The 14229-nt window shown below is 40.1% G+C and overlaps 1 protein-coding gene across 2 annotated transcripts in view; it reads right to left on the bottom strand.

Annotated features, from left to right (window-relative positions):
• PDE8B (phosphodiesterase 8B) overlaps positions 1-13094 on the bottom strand; it is a 55902-nt gene extending 42808 nt beyond the window's left edge. For both annotated transcript variants that reach the window (XM_070938824.1, XM_070938823.1), the window contains exon 1: positions 12774-13094. In XM_070938824.1, coding sequence (XP_070794925.1) covers positions 12774-13079 — 306 coding nt within the window. In that variant the 5' untranslated portion in view covers positions 13080-13094. The remainder of the gene's footprint in view (positions 1-12773) is intronic.
• Between the last annotated feature and the right edge of the window lie 1135 nt (positions 13095-14229).

Genomic DNA, 14229 nt, shown 5'->3' with positions numbered 1-14229 from the left:
AAACAGACTTTTTTTTTCATAATAATGTGTGGTGTATAAGATATCTCAGAAGTTCTCCTTGAGATACTCTCATCCCTCTATAATAGAATATGATTCCTATAAACATGAAATAAAATTTGGATATATAAGCATGCCAATTAAGTACGCTGTCTTTTTTTTTTTTTAGTGCACATTTTAACATCTAGTTCCAACTACTATCTCAGGGTGGAGATTCTTTTATGCCTTTGAGTCAGTGTTGACATCTGGTAACTGCGGTTTTCTTGGCAATGTTTTTTTAATGTGGTTTGCTGTTGTCTCCTTCCTAGGAGTGAGAGAAAGTGTCTGGCCCAAGGTTATCCAATTGGCTTTGTGCCTAAGAAAGGAGTAGAACTCCATGTCATCAGGTTTCTAGCCTAATGCCTTAATCACTACACCGATCTGGCTCAGTGTAGAACTACCAGCTCTGGGGAGGTAAAAATCTGACTAGATGGCAAAAAAAAAAAAAAAAAAGAAATTCCTAATTCTTTCCTGCCAGTTAGTGGTTCCTTTGATTTCCATCACCCAAATCTGGTAGACCTAACTGAGTTAAAAATTTAAAGAAGCATTGATCTGTTTCTTAGATTTGTACTCTGATCTTTTTTTTTTTCCACACACCTCAGAATAACAAAACAAGCATCTATGTATTGTGATGAAAGCATCATCCCTTGCACATGTTTGTACAATGCCAACACACTTATATAAGGACAGAACTTGTATTGTAAGGCCGTGATAGTTGATTTGTTATGTACCTCATCCTGCCCATCCCTGCAAACAACGATGGCAGGGTATATGTTACATGAGCACAAAGTCCCAAATCCACTCCTCCCTGGCATCCTAGAAAGATTCTGCCCATCACTACTTATTGATGGAATAGAAATCTAACCTCAGAATAAGGCAATTCTAAATTTTTAATTTAGGTATCCAATGATCTGTTTCTAAGACATAGCTGAACAGCATCGTGATGTCTCTTACTCTCCGAGAATATGCATCAATCCATGCTACTGATTCATCCATTCCTGCTAAAGAATTTAGAACAAAGAAATGTGAACGCATTTGAAAGCTAATGACACACGATGAATAACAAACTTTTTTCATTTCATAACTGATTAAGAGTTTTGATGTCTTTTCTGTGCAGAGACTTCAAAATATCACACGAATAGCTTCTTATGACTGGCAGAATCATTTTCAGAACAATAGTTCTTACTGATTTGTTGGAAGCTCTATGTATTTTTCTTCAAGACTACTATTTTCTGGACACTAAAACTACTCCACTTTTGTACAGTACCAGGGAAACTAGACATCGTGCTCTAATGTAATTGCGGCATTGAATAGTGCTGCATCACTTGTCAGGAGTACATAGCCTATATTATTCGTGACAGAACTAGTAATGAGATTCACCAATATTTCTCTTTCATTGCCATGCCACTGTGCAAACTTCTAAGAGCCAAACTAGATGTGACAATGGGTGCTGTATAATGCACAGATGACATACCAGTTTTAATAATCAAAGGGGTTTGTTGCTAAAGAGCAGCTTTACTTCATCACAGACAACCACAAGGCCATTCTCCAAAGCTGAGGGCAATGGTGGTGTTAAAGACACTTCTATATTTGCTGCCTGAAGAAGCTCTTTTTATTCTGCCTAACGGCTGTCAGGGTACCCTAATAGGAACAAAAAGACTGAATGACGTCAGCAGGAGTTAAAAGCTCAGTTAACCTCTGGGGTACTGAGGTATCATTTCAGCTGACAGATTCTGGGACCACGTACTGCATGCCTGCAGAATATTTATCCTTGAGCTCTGTATTCTATTTTTGGCACTAACATCATGCTCTCCTGGGGGATTCCTCTTTTGAGAGAGAAGAAAAGCAGAGAATTCAGCCCAAGATACTTCTGCAGACCTACAACTTTCATGAAATAAGTACTTTAATTATTCATACCCATTCCTGCACATTGAATTCATGGTTTTTCCAAGGCTCTGAATGGCTTCAGTATGTGCTATTGATCTAGATTGGCAATTAGTCTGAATTAGCATAAGATAACTTCCAGTGTTCCTAGCCACACATTGTAATCTTCACATTACTAAAATGAAACCAGTCCACAGAATAGTTTCATTACAATGTGTTTTTATATAAAGAGCTTTTGGCTCATTGCTTGATTATTAATCCAGCCTAGGGTTTTTTTCGGGGTGGGGGGGAAGGAGGAGAATACAGCAGAGAAGGAGCAATGCATATGTCCCAGCATTTAATGAACATTTCATTTTATTTTTCTTGCTATTATTGAAAAAACACTATATGTTACCCCATTTCTTTATGCTGAAGTCTCTGTACACATTTCCAAAGCATCCTTAGAACACTGGCACAAAATTGTCAGCAATTTAAGCCAAAACCTGATAGATCAGGCTCTTTCTGTAACACAGTTTTAATGGAACTAATATGCTTTGGGGGTTTTTTTGATACATGGAATGAAATGACAGAAAAAATAACATAATGATAGGACTGCCATATTCAACTAAGATAAGATCTAAAACTAACTAGAAATGCATTATTATAGTAATCCCTAGACTTATTATGGAGAAATATGTTACTAATGTGACTGAATTTGTATTTTTTAACCATAGAAATAGCACTTAGACTTACTTACCACTTCACAGTGCTTTACAGCCCTCTCTAAGCAGTTTACAGAGTCAGCATATTGCCCCCAACATCTGGATCCTCATTTTACTGACCTCGGAAGAATGGAAGGCTGAGTCAATCTTGAACAGCTTAGAATCGAATTCCTGGGGTGAGCAGTGAGTTAGCACTGCAGTACTGCATTTTAACCACTGTACCACCATGGCTCTATCTATTCTATAGGGACTAAAAACACTTATTTTGAACATAATTTGTATATTTCCTTGGGTAAAACAGTAGGCCATTAGGAACACATGCTATCATGTCCTATGAAAGAAAAAAAATCATCATTACTGATTTATATATTATATATTTTATAATATAAAATGCATGCAAATCCAAAGTTGGAAATATTAAACTTACTACTGAACTTACTGATTATTTCATCTGCCCTTGCTGATTTGATCCTTTTAATTTTATTGCCTAACAAAAATCGCCTGGTTTTGCCAACAAAAGTACATATAGTCAAGACTATGATTTTCCCAGTTGCAATGTATGGCTGTGAAAGTTGGACCATAAGAAAGGCTGAGCACCAAAGAATTGAGGCATTTGAACTATGGTGCTGGAGAAGACTCTTGCGAGTCCCTTGGACTGCAAGGCATCAAACCGGTGAGTCCTAGAGGAGATCAACCCTGACTACTCTTTAGAAGGCCAGATCTTGAAGATGAAACTCAAATACTTTGGCCACTTAACGAGAAGGAAGGACTCACTGGAGAAGAACCTAATGCTGAGAAAGATTGAGGGCAAAAGAAGAACGGGATGACGGAGAATGAGGTGGCTGGATGGAGTCACTGAAGCAGTAGGCGTGAGCTTAAATGGAGTCCAGAGGCTGGTAGAGGACAGGAAGGCCTGGAGGAATGTTGTCCATGGGGTTGCGATGGGTCAGACACGACTTCTCAACTAACAACAACAAACCTGGTTATCTTATTAAAGGTAAACACAACTTTATCCTTGAGTAGAGTCCAGCTCCTAGAGAGCATAGGGAGACAACTGAATGGTTTTCCTAGCAACATTATAGAAGCATTTTGCCATTCTTTTGGGGGAGGGCAGATTTTTAAAAATTATTTCCCAATCTAATACAAAAAATTTCCTGATGGTCTCCTACTCAAGTACTGTACTAAATCTATCCAACATTTCTTATCTTTTGTAATAAATGGGCAGGAAATGATCAAGAAAATCACAGCGGAGATAGGGGGTAAGAAAGAGGGATTCTGCTCCAACTAGTCTGTTCCAGAGAGAAAAATAATGTTGACCGAACAGTATGTTATTGATCTTTTATCTATTTGAGTTGCTCTTTAAGCTTTATTGTCTCTTGGATTTGTTTTATATCCCTTCTCAGTTTTTTATACAACTTCTTTGGACCTTCTTAGAGCAGAGATCCTCTAATGTAGGGACAGATCAGCTTCCCTTATGTCTGCCCAGAGTCTGCCTTTTATAGTTTTCTATGGGAGAATCTTTTAAGCTGCTGAGCTCAGCCCTAATTGCTATATTTTCCAGATTCAGATATGGCCGGATAGCTGCTGAGACAATTATTTTACTGCTCTAGCAAAATATCCATCCCATCTGGGAATTTGAGAGAATACAAGTCCAATTCTTTTTTTCTCTGTTGAGTATTTCTACAGAAAGCAAATTTCCCTTTATTTTCAATCAGAAACTTCAGCGATGTGCTAATGAAATAAAGGAGTCTCTATGGAATTTTACTTGATTAGTCATTGTTGACTTTAGGGGACGGTGCTAATCTCCATTTCAAGGCCATTCAGCCAATGTCAGGAGAGCTTTCCATGGTACTGTGGCCAGCATGACATCACGGAGTCCTGTTACCTTCCCACTGAAGTGGTTCCTATTTATCTACTCACATTTGCATGCTTTCTAACTGCTAGGCTGGCAGGAGTTGGGGCGAGGATAGGAGCTCTGTTGCGTGGCACAAGCTGGCAGTCTCAAACCTGGACTGCTGGCTTTCCAGCTGACAAGCCCAGCGTCTTAATCACTGAGCACTGCGCCATCCACTAGTGAAATAAGAGAGTTTTAAAAGGATTTCACACACACACTCCCCATTCAGTTGTGTCTGATTCTTAGAGACTACCTGGATGAGTCCCTGCAGTTTTCTTGACAAGGTTCTTCAGAAGTGATTTGCTATTGCCTGCTTTCTAGGACTGAGAAAAAGTGACTGGCAGAAGATTATCTAGCTGGTTTTAAGCCCAGGAAGAAAAAAGTAGAATTCATTATCTTCTCATTTCTAGCCTGATGCCTTCACTACTACATCAAACTGGCTCTCTTAAAGTGTTTTACTTTGCTTAATTTATAGTCTATTGATATTTATTTATTCTATTTCTATAGCCATACAACTCAACCAGATGACTCTGGGCGGTTTACAATTCTAAAATTATAAAACAATTAAGAACATTAAAACAGTAACAACATCTACAAAATAAATAAATACAAACAGCAGCTATGATGATTAATCAACTAATAGTAAAGTTAGATAATGGTCCCTTAACACATTCCGAGCCCCAGGTCTGGGTATATAGCCAAGTTTTTAAAGCCTTATGAAATATAATATAATATAATATAATATTTATTTATTTATTTATTTATTTATTTATTTATTTATTTATTTATTTATTTATTTATTTATTTATTTATTGGTTCGATTTATATGCCGCTCTTCTCCGGAGACTCAGGGCGGCTTATAATGCGTTAAGCAATAGCCTTCATACTTTTGTATATACCGCTTAGTAGGGCTTTCGGCCCCCACCTAAGCGGTGTTCTTTTTTATACAAAGTCAGCTTATTGCCCCCACAATCCGGCTCCTCATTTTACCTACCTCGAAAAGATGGAAGGCTGAGTCAACCTTGAGCCTGGTAAGATTTGAACTTGCAGTAATCGCAGACAGCTGGTGCTACTTAACAGCACTTTAGTCTGCTGCACCACCAAGGCTCTTTAATAAACAGATATAATCTATATTTCACTCAAAGAATTCGAATAATTATTAGTTTGTTACTATTAGTTGCTTCAGTAGTGCATTTTCCATTAATTTGTATTAATATCAGGATTTTATTCCTACAACTCTAATCTTCATATTTTAGACATGATCTCAGAATATGATAAAATGAGCAGTTTACATGATAGCACATGCATTAGGAAAGAAATATGGAAAATTATTTTTTCTGTAGCACAAGTATAATCATTAGCTGAGTATTATGAGGAACAAATTTTAATACATGTAGTACAATGTGTTAGCAATGTTCTTTTCCATTATTTCATTATAATTCTGTGCAATAATTGTAATCCTTTGTTAAAGCAAAGGCATCTGAAACCATTTAGTAAAATTATAGTTTTAAAGGGTTTAGAAATCTATGTTTATGATTTCCCATATTATAAAGGAGCAAAAATCTTTCTTGGCTACAGCGAAAAATGGATTTTACTATGCCATGTTAGAGAGGATTCAGAGGAAAGCAACAAAGCTGATAGAGACTTGAGATGCCTTGTGAACACAGACTGAAAGAACTTGGGATATTTGGTTTGGAGAAAAGAAGACTAGGAGGAGACATGAAAGCTGCATCCAGATAGATAAATGGAATCTCCATGGAAGATGGGCAAGAACTATGTTCCAGGCTAGAGAAACTAAGACCAGAAGTAAGCAATCAGCCTTAGAAGTGACAATGAAGATATTGAAGTAGTAGATAGCTTTTGCCTTTAGGGTTGGCTATCAATAGTAAAGGATCCAGTAGAAATACACCACAGAGTTGCACGTTGTAGAGCCTTAATGAAAGCTGTGGAAAAGGTGTTCGGAGATCATGATGTGCCTATGCCTGCAAAGAGCAGAATGGTGCAGGCAATGCAGGCAGTCCTTGTAAATCCTTGACTTACAACCATTTGCTTAATGATCATTCAAAATTACAGCAGCACTGAAAAAAAGGGACCTCTGGCCAGTTTTCATACTTATGACCGTTGCTGCATCCCCATGGTCATGTGATCAAAACTTGGGCTCTCTGCAACTGGCACATATTTATGACAGTTACATTGTCCCAGGGTTATGCGATCACCATTTGTAACCTTCTTCGCAGCTGGCTTCCTTCCAGCAAGCAAAGTCAATGGGGAAAGCAGAATTTGCTTAATGACCACATAGTTCACTTAACAACTTCACTGTGGCAAAAAAGATTATAAGATGGGAGGCAACTCACTTAACAACTGTATTGTTAGCACTGGAAATTTTGGGCTCAATTCTGGCCATAGATTGAGGCCATAGTTTTCCCTGTGATATTTTATGGGAGCAAAGATTGGATTCTGGAGACTCACAATAGAAAAAGTATTGACTCTTTCGTGAATGGTACAGTGAAATAAACACTATAAAAAAGAATGCTAAAGTCACAATACATTATTGCTTAAAATTGGCTCACTACAGTAGCAGCAGCAAAACTGTTAGTCAACGACAAACAGATCTGAATTTCCATTTGTCAGTGAAACTGTTGAATAGTTCAAGGCTACAGAATCTCAATAATTCCTTCCCTCTTTTGGAGAACACTGTAGTGACATTGTCCAATGTAGGATAACTTTGTCCCAAAAAACTTGCTTTTAGTGAAAGGACAGTGCACACCAAGAACATTATTATTGCACAAAAAAACTTAGCTCTTCCAAAAACCTCTTTAATATAATTATGGAGAGAAAGTGCCTGGTACCCAGTATTAAGTAATCCAGTAATCCTAAATTTGCAAGGAAGATGACCTATTTGCTTGCTCTTCTGAAGTGGTTTCAAAAAAATTGTCACATCATTCTAATGAACACGAGTGCAATGTGTAAGTTTAATTTTATAACAAATCTTGGACCTGAATTTTAAATACTCCATGTGCTCATTTTGGATTGTTATAATGCACTGAGCCAGCATATTCACACTGCTGAATGTTTAATGTACTTTTTTTTCTCCTTTCAGCTGTCATTTGCAAAATATCATTTTGAGCTCTCTTCAATATTAAAAAAATAAAAAAATAACCTTTATTCTGCAGAGTAAGTATTAACCAAACTTAGAAATCCTTTAAGAAATTTCTTTTGCTGTATCAAATTATCTCATTTTAGTTGCGGTATTATTATAGAAGAGGATACATTAGCATAAAATGGCATGTTCTTCTTAGCTCATCTTAGATTACAATAAAACAGGGCCAATTTTCAGACTGCTCTTTGCCCAACTTTATTGTTATATAAATGACTTTAATATAAGAACAGAAGGGGGAAAATTGTCCCCCTTTCTCCTCAAGAAAAGTACATTCCTAATTTAAGTTATATAACTAATGGCTGAATATATTCACAATGAAAATAACTGACAGCTCTGAAATTTTACTAGAAGCCTTATTTATGGAAATTTCACAGAAAGTCTTCTGCATTATCTTGAAAGCAAAATGGGCTGTGCAAAGCAGTGATTGGTATTCTTTAATATCCCATATCTCTTCTCTTTTTTGAGGCCTCCAAGGTTCTGTCTGAGACTATTATTTGAAATCAGTGGTATGACCTTCCCACAGGTGATTCTCCAAAATCTGAGGAAGAGAACACAATAAGGACACCTATAACACAGTACATTTGGCTTAATTGTCCCATCTACTGCTGCCCTCTTATTCTGTGGTACTCTCAACCATCAAAAGTTTATCCAGTAACCCAGTGAAACTGGCTAGTAGAATCCCATCTATTTTTGAGGGTTATGCACCCATTTAGCCTAACACAAATGTGTCCTGTCTATAAAAGATGGATTTATATTAAACTATAGTTAAACAGTAATAATAAATCACTACCATGTACCTGTGTTGGCTAAAGCTGCTGACATAACTCTATGATTGATAGGTCTGTATCCAGATAATACCATATTTCAATATAATTGTGGACTGACTTGAAGGAACTTCACAGAAGACAGATGGCATTGAACTTCCAAATGTAAACCATGAGATTACTGGTTCTTTACAAAGTGACTCATCTTTAAATATAGAGAGAGGTGAGAATAACAATATATGAAGTGGAAGTGTTTTCATTGTTGTTACTCTTCTTAAAAGAGCTGCAATACTCTCTTTAAACTTTTGCAGAATGTAGTAGTTGAGGAAAAAACTTAACAAATTATGTCAAGAGAATATAGCAAGTTGCAACTTGACATTTTTATTTTGCAAAGCATTTGAATTCGCAGCCATCTAATCAATGGTTTTATGCTTAGTTGAACTATAATGGAATATATATGCACTCATATTTATAGTAGAATACAGGAGGTTCTTCCAATGATGCAGGGGTGGGTTCTACTTACCTTTACTACCAGTTCACAGCAGGGCCGCATGCACGCGCTCGCTTTGCTCCAGCAGAAGCATTTTGTTGATGTCAGGGTCGATGGGTGGAGCCTCCTGCTGGTTTTACTACCAGTTCTAAAGAACCAGTGCGAACCGAGGGCAACCCACCACTGCAATGATGGGTCGTATGCTTTTGTCCGCTTACTTGTATAGTGGGAAAATATGCAAATACAGTTCTGTGCATCAGGTTGCAACATTTTTAACTAGATTTAGATGGTTTCCATTTATGCATTTATATACCAAGTATATTTATTAGCCATATATTAAAACTTCATCTTTTTCCAAGGTATTTATTCATCCATATATATTATGGATCATTCTTTCTTCTGAAAGAATAGATGCTATTTACCATACAAAAAGAAAAGAGATTATGTAATCAAATACATCATACAAATCAACAACTTATTCATAAAACCACAAATCAATGTTTAAGCAAACCTAAGAGTAAATTAGTTGAAATAAACCAAATACAGAGCATAAATGCAACTTGACTATTATTACATTACATGTATATTAATAATAAGAACTGCGATCCAGAAGCTAAAAGAATATATACGGTATATATATTATATCTATCTATCTTGTAAAAAAATAAACAGATGGGACCAACCTTCTCTTGCCAGGGAGAGAATTCTATAGGGAATCAGTACAAAGAAATTACAAATAGGCAACTTTTTAATATCTGAGAATTATACTTTATTTCTCTCCCTCTTCCTAGGCTATTATTTTATATGGTCACTAAACAATCAGGACCAGAATTATTTGTGCATATTCTTTTCTAGGAAGAAGGGAATGTAATGTTTCTGCTTATCTAAAACTTATCAGATGAGCTATTTATCCATGCTGCCATTATTTGACAATTTATTGCCAAATTTTAGTGCTTCGTGACCAGTGGATTTCAGGGCTGCAAAAGATCTGGAGATCACATGTAATCTATGAGCTCACCAGTACCTCTCCCAATCAGGAGCTGATCTTAGCTTGAGCCTTAACCCTTTGCCAGCCTTAGCTTGCCTTTTACTAAGCAGTCTTGGGCTGACCTCATAGAAATTATATTTGTTGCTTATAATCTCAATTCCCGCACATTGGGCTTAATGTATAAGAATAAACAGTATAGTAAGTCTGTTCAGAAAAGGTACCAAAATACTGAAGAAAAGGAGTTCTGAGCACCTCCAAATTTCCATCCCTATATTCATTTTTTATTTGGCCCATATGTATGTCCATGGATCAGGTACAGATGGCCCTTGACTTACAACCATTTGTTGAGGGACTGTTCAAAGTTACAACAACACTGAAAAAAGTGACTTACAAGTTGTACTTATAACTGTTGCAGCATCCCTATGGTCACCTATTCAAAATTCAGTTGCTTGGCAACTGGCATGTATTTATGACAATCGCAGTGTCCCATTCATGTGATCCCCATTCCCGAACATCATGTGAACATCATTCCCGATCAGCTTCTGACAAGCAAAATCATTGGGAGAAGCTGGATTTGCTTAACGACTGCATGATTCACTTAATAACGGCAGTGATTTGCTTAATAATCATGGTAAAAAAGGTAAAATAGGATACAACTCACGTAACAATCACCTTGCTTAGGAACAGAAACTCTGGTCCTAATTTTGGTTGTAAAGCAAAGACTAGCTGTAATTTACTTCAGTCCCCCATGTACCTTTTAAGAACCATCTAGTGAATACTAATCCACCATGCTGGCTTTCTAAGATCTGTGCTGGTGCAGTGGTTAGAATGCAGTATTGCAGACTAATTCTGCTCACTGCCAGCAGTTCAATTCTCACCAGGACCCAGATTGTTGAGGGCATAATGCTGACTCTGTAAATCACTTAGAGGACTCTAAAGCACAATGAAGTGGTATATAAGCCTAAATTCTATTGCTATTGCTATTTTGTTAGCCTCTTATTTCCTTTCTTTCAGTTCCACTCTAATATGTATTTCAAAATGTCCAATATGTAATTTAAAATGTTGTTTATGAAAATGCAATGGTTAGAAATTCCAAAGAGGCATATAAATGACTCCTGCCCTTATTTCTTAAAATTCCACCAAAGAGTTCCAAGAAATGAACAAGTTATCTCCATTTAAGAATCAAAATAGAAGAAAGATATGTTTAGAGTTAATAACTATTTCAGATAAATTACATGAAGAAGCAGGGGCCCTAGGTTCAAGTTCTATATTCTAACCAAGAATAAAGCAACCAAGTCCAAATATTTTGAACTCGACTCCAGTTGATGCCAGCCAACATGGCGAAGACCACAAGATTCCCAAACTCTTCTGTGATCACTGTAGCAATCCTGTCAAATCCCAGGGATTCCCACTGTTTAAGTCTTCTTTGAGCACTTACTACTCACATCTGACAGTTTCCCAGGAATACTGAATGTGCTGCCTGGAGGAACTAGGCAAATATTATCCTTCATCCCTGCACCAGCTTAAATGAATTTATGTATTCTCTATTGTTGTTAAGAAAATTAATGGACTTGTTAACGTGGTCACCAAGAATTGACCTCTCTCAAGGGAGATTTTACTTACTTTGTGCTTTCATAAGGTGGTTCTGTTTTAACTCATATTCCACCATGTGTATTTAGATAAAGATGCATTTGGGATACATTCTGGTAGACAAAGCACATGGATTGATAAAGGTAAATACAATGAAGTTCCCAAAATATACAGAAACTTAACCCTGAATTTCAACATGATTCCTACCAGCCAATATACAGGAGAGGACATTGGCCAATGTACTTGTACCTGACCAGACAGGAAAAACCTGGAGAAGAAGTAAGCCATTGGATGCCATGGCAACCACCGCATCCCATGTGCATCTGCTGCAGCCTTTCTGATCGTCAACCTCGTGCTCTCTCCCTTATCACCTTCTGTAGAGCATGGGAGGTTCTGCCCCGACAGCCAAAACAATATCGTATGGAAGACTAAACGCACTGCCTTTTTTCTAGTCCCCTCGTCTCATAGTGGCTTTTATTGCTCATCTCCTGGGAAACAGATAAAAAAAACCTTGACTGAACAGCCCAAAGACAGTTTTAAGTTAGGTGGCTCAAGGCGCTTCATCTGTTCCTTTTTAGGCAGTTTTTAAATCAGCCTTTCCTCAGCTGAAGCCAGATGTGCTGGAATTTGAGACTGTCGAAAACAAAAGCTGCAGCTGAATCCAATAAGAGAATCTTAGATGGGGGAAAAACTGGACTAAACTATGAAAGGGAGTGTGAGCTAAACTTGGCAAAGGTACTCAGGAGTGAACTTCTGGCTTGGCTGGTTATTTCAAATGAGTGATTCCTAGTTAGGAGTTAAGGAATACTGGAGAGGGAAAGAATTGCCCAAGTAAAGTTCTTCTTCTGGGGAATATTGAGAGTCCCACTGAGATAATTACTATTTTGACCATAGGGTCAGGTGTTAGTTAGAAATCTCTGTTCCTGTGACTTCCTCAAGATGTCTCTGTTACCTGAAAGGATGATCTCTGGTGATGGAAGGACAAAAAAGTTTCTCCTTTTCTTCATCATGAGGTTCTTCCTCTTCAACCCAACCTCATGCCCTTCTGACCTTCCCCTCCTGGTGCCCTCCTAATGTGTTGGACTACAGCTTCCATGATCCCCATGTCAGTCCCAGACCTACCCCCCTTCACATCAGGTAAGGTTGATGACAGCTGTAGGGAGTCTGGTCCAACACACCTGGAAGGAAGCAGGTTGAAGGAAGGCTGCTCCGTCTTCCAGCTAGATGCAAGAGATCTGGATAGCGCCCAACAAGTGCAGTCCTTACCTTGACGCTACTCTGGCTGGTCTGGGTTTCCGCCTCGACGACGCCACAGCAGTGGTGACCCCCGCTCCTGCGCACCTCCCTGCGCGGGTAGGCCGGGCAGTTCGGCGGCGGCGGCGGCTGGCGACTCTGGTAGGCGAGCACCGAAGGGATGGAGTCGGCCGCGTCAGTCTTGATGAAGAGCCCGTGCAAAGTGGCGGCCGTTCCCTGCGAGACGGCGGCGGTCTGATGCGGCGAACTGGACTCTTCCGAGTCGCGGCAGTAGATCACGCCGCTCTGCGAGACGTGGATGCTGGGGGCGCAGCCCATCCCTCTGCCGCGCCGCCGCCGCCGCCGCCGCGCCGCCCTCGCTCGCTCCCACCGACCGAACAAGCCGGCGGGGGCCACACCAAGCCGCCCTCGCGCCTCTCGAGCTCTGCGGAACGCCGAGCCGAGCCGAGCGGGCAGCTCAGCCCAGAGCGGGAACATCGGCCGTCGGCCTTGGGCGGCGGCGGCGGCGACGGCGCCGATTGCGACTCGCCATCTCCTCCTCTCCGTCGGCGGAGGCTACGCGCTGCCCGACTCGGGGCGCAGGGAGCAGCCCTCCGGAGAGCCTCGCCGGTCCCCGCAGTGCTCTTTCCCTGCGGCGAGGGCGCCCTGTCCTTCCCCGCCGCCAGGCAGAGACGGGAGTGCGAGTCCGCCGCGCTCCATCATGGGGGCATCCCTCACAGCCCGCGTCAGGGAGGAGGCGGAGGCTGCCCGCCTGACGGAAACTTGGAGCAAGGCGGCCAGGCGCCCGGCGCTGCGCAGCCCAACCCAGACGGCAGCCGCCGCTCCCCGCTCCCTCAATTCGCCTTCAGGAATCGGGCAGCCTCCTCTCGGACTCCACTTCGGGCTTCCTCGTCTCTACCTCGGTCCCTTTATCTTATATCCCCCCCCCATTTCTCCTCTACGGATCGTCTGCAGCCGCTGGTTCCAGGGCACTGAAGCAACAGCTGCCTCAGTGCGTTTCGCCTGAGAATAAACCAAAGTGCATTCAGTTTTTGGTCGCCACGGTGTAAAAAAGATGTGGAGACTCTAGAAAGAGTGCGGAAAAGAGCAACAAATATGATTATTAGGGGACTGGAGGCTAAAACATATAAAGAACGGTTGCAGGAATTGGGTAGGTCTAGCCTGATGAAAAGAAGGACCAGGGGTTCCAATATCTCAGGAGTTGCCACAAAGGAGAGGGAGTCAAGCTATTCTCCAAAGCACCTAAAGGCAGGACAAGAAGCAATGGGTGGAAACTAACCAAGGAGAGAAGCAACTTAGAACTAAGGAGAAATTTCCTGAGAGTTAGAACAATTAATCAGTGGGACGACTTGCCTCCAGAAGTTGTAAATGCTCCCAACACTGGGAGTTTTTAAGAAGAGATTGGATAACCATTTGTCTGAAGTGATGTAGGGTTTCCTGCCTAAGCAGGGGGTTGGACTAGAAGACC

Source organism: Pituophis catenifer, unplaced genomic scaffold (genome assembly GCF_029215685.1).
Source record: "Pituophis catenifer annectens isolate HBS135680 unplaced genomic scaffold, rPitCat1.0.hap2 SCAF_2, whole genome shotgun sequence".
Classification (NCBI taxonomy): Eukaryota; Metazoa; Chordata; class Lepidosauria; order Squamata; family Colubridae; genus Pituophis; species Pituophis catenifer.
The sequence above is the reverse complement of the archived record's forward strand: the minus strand, read 5'-3'. Positions and strand labels throughout refer to the sequence as shown.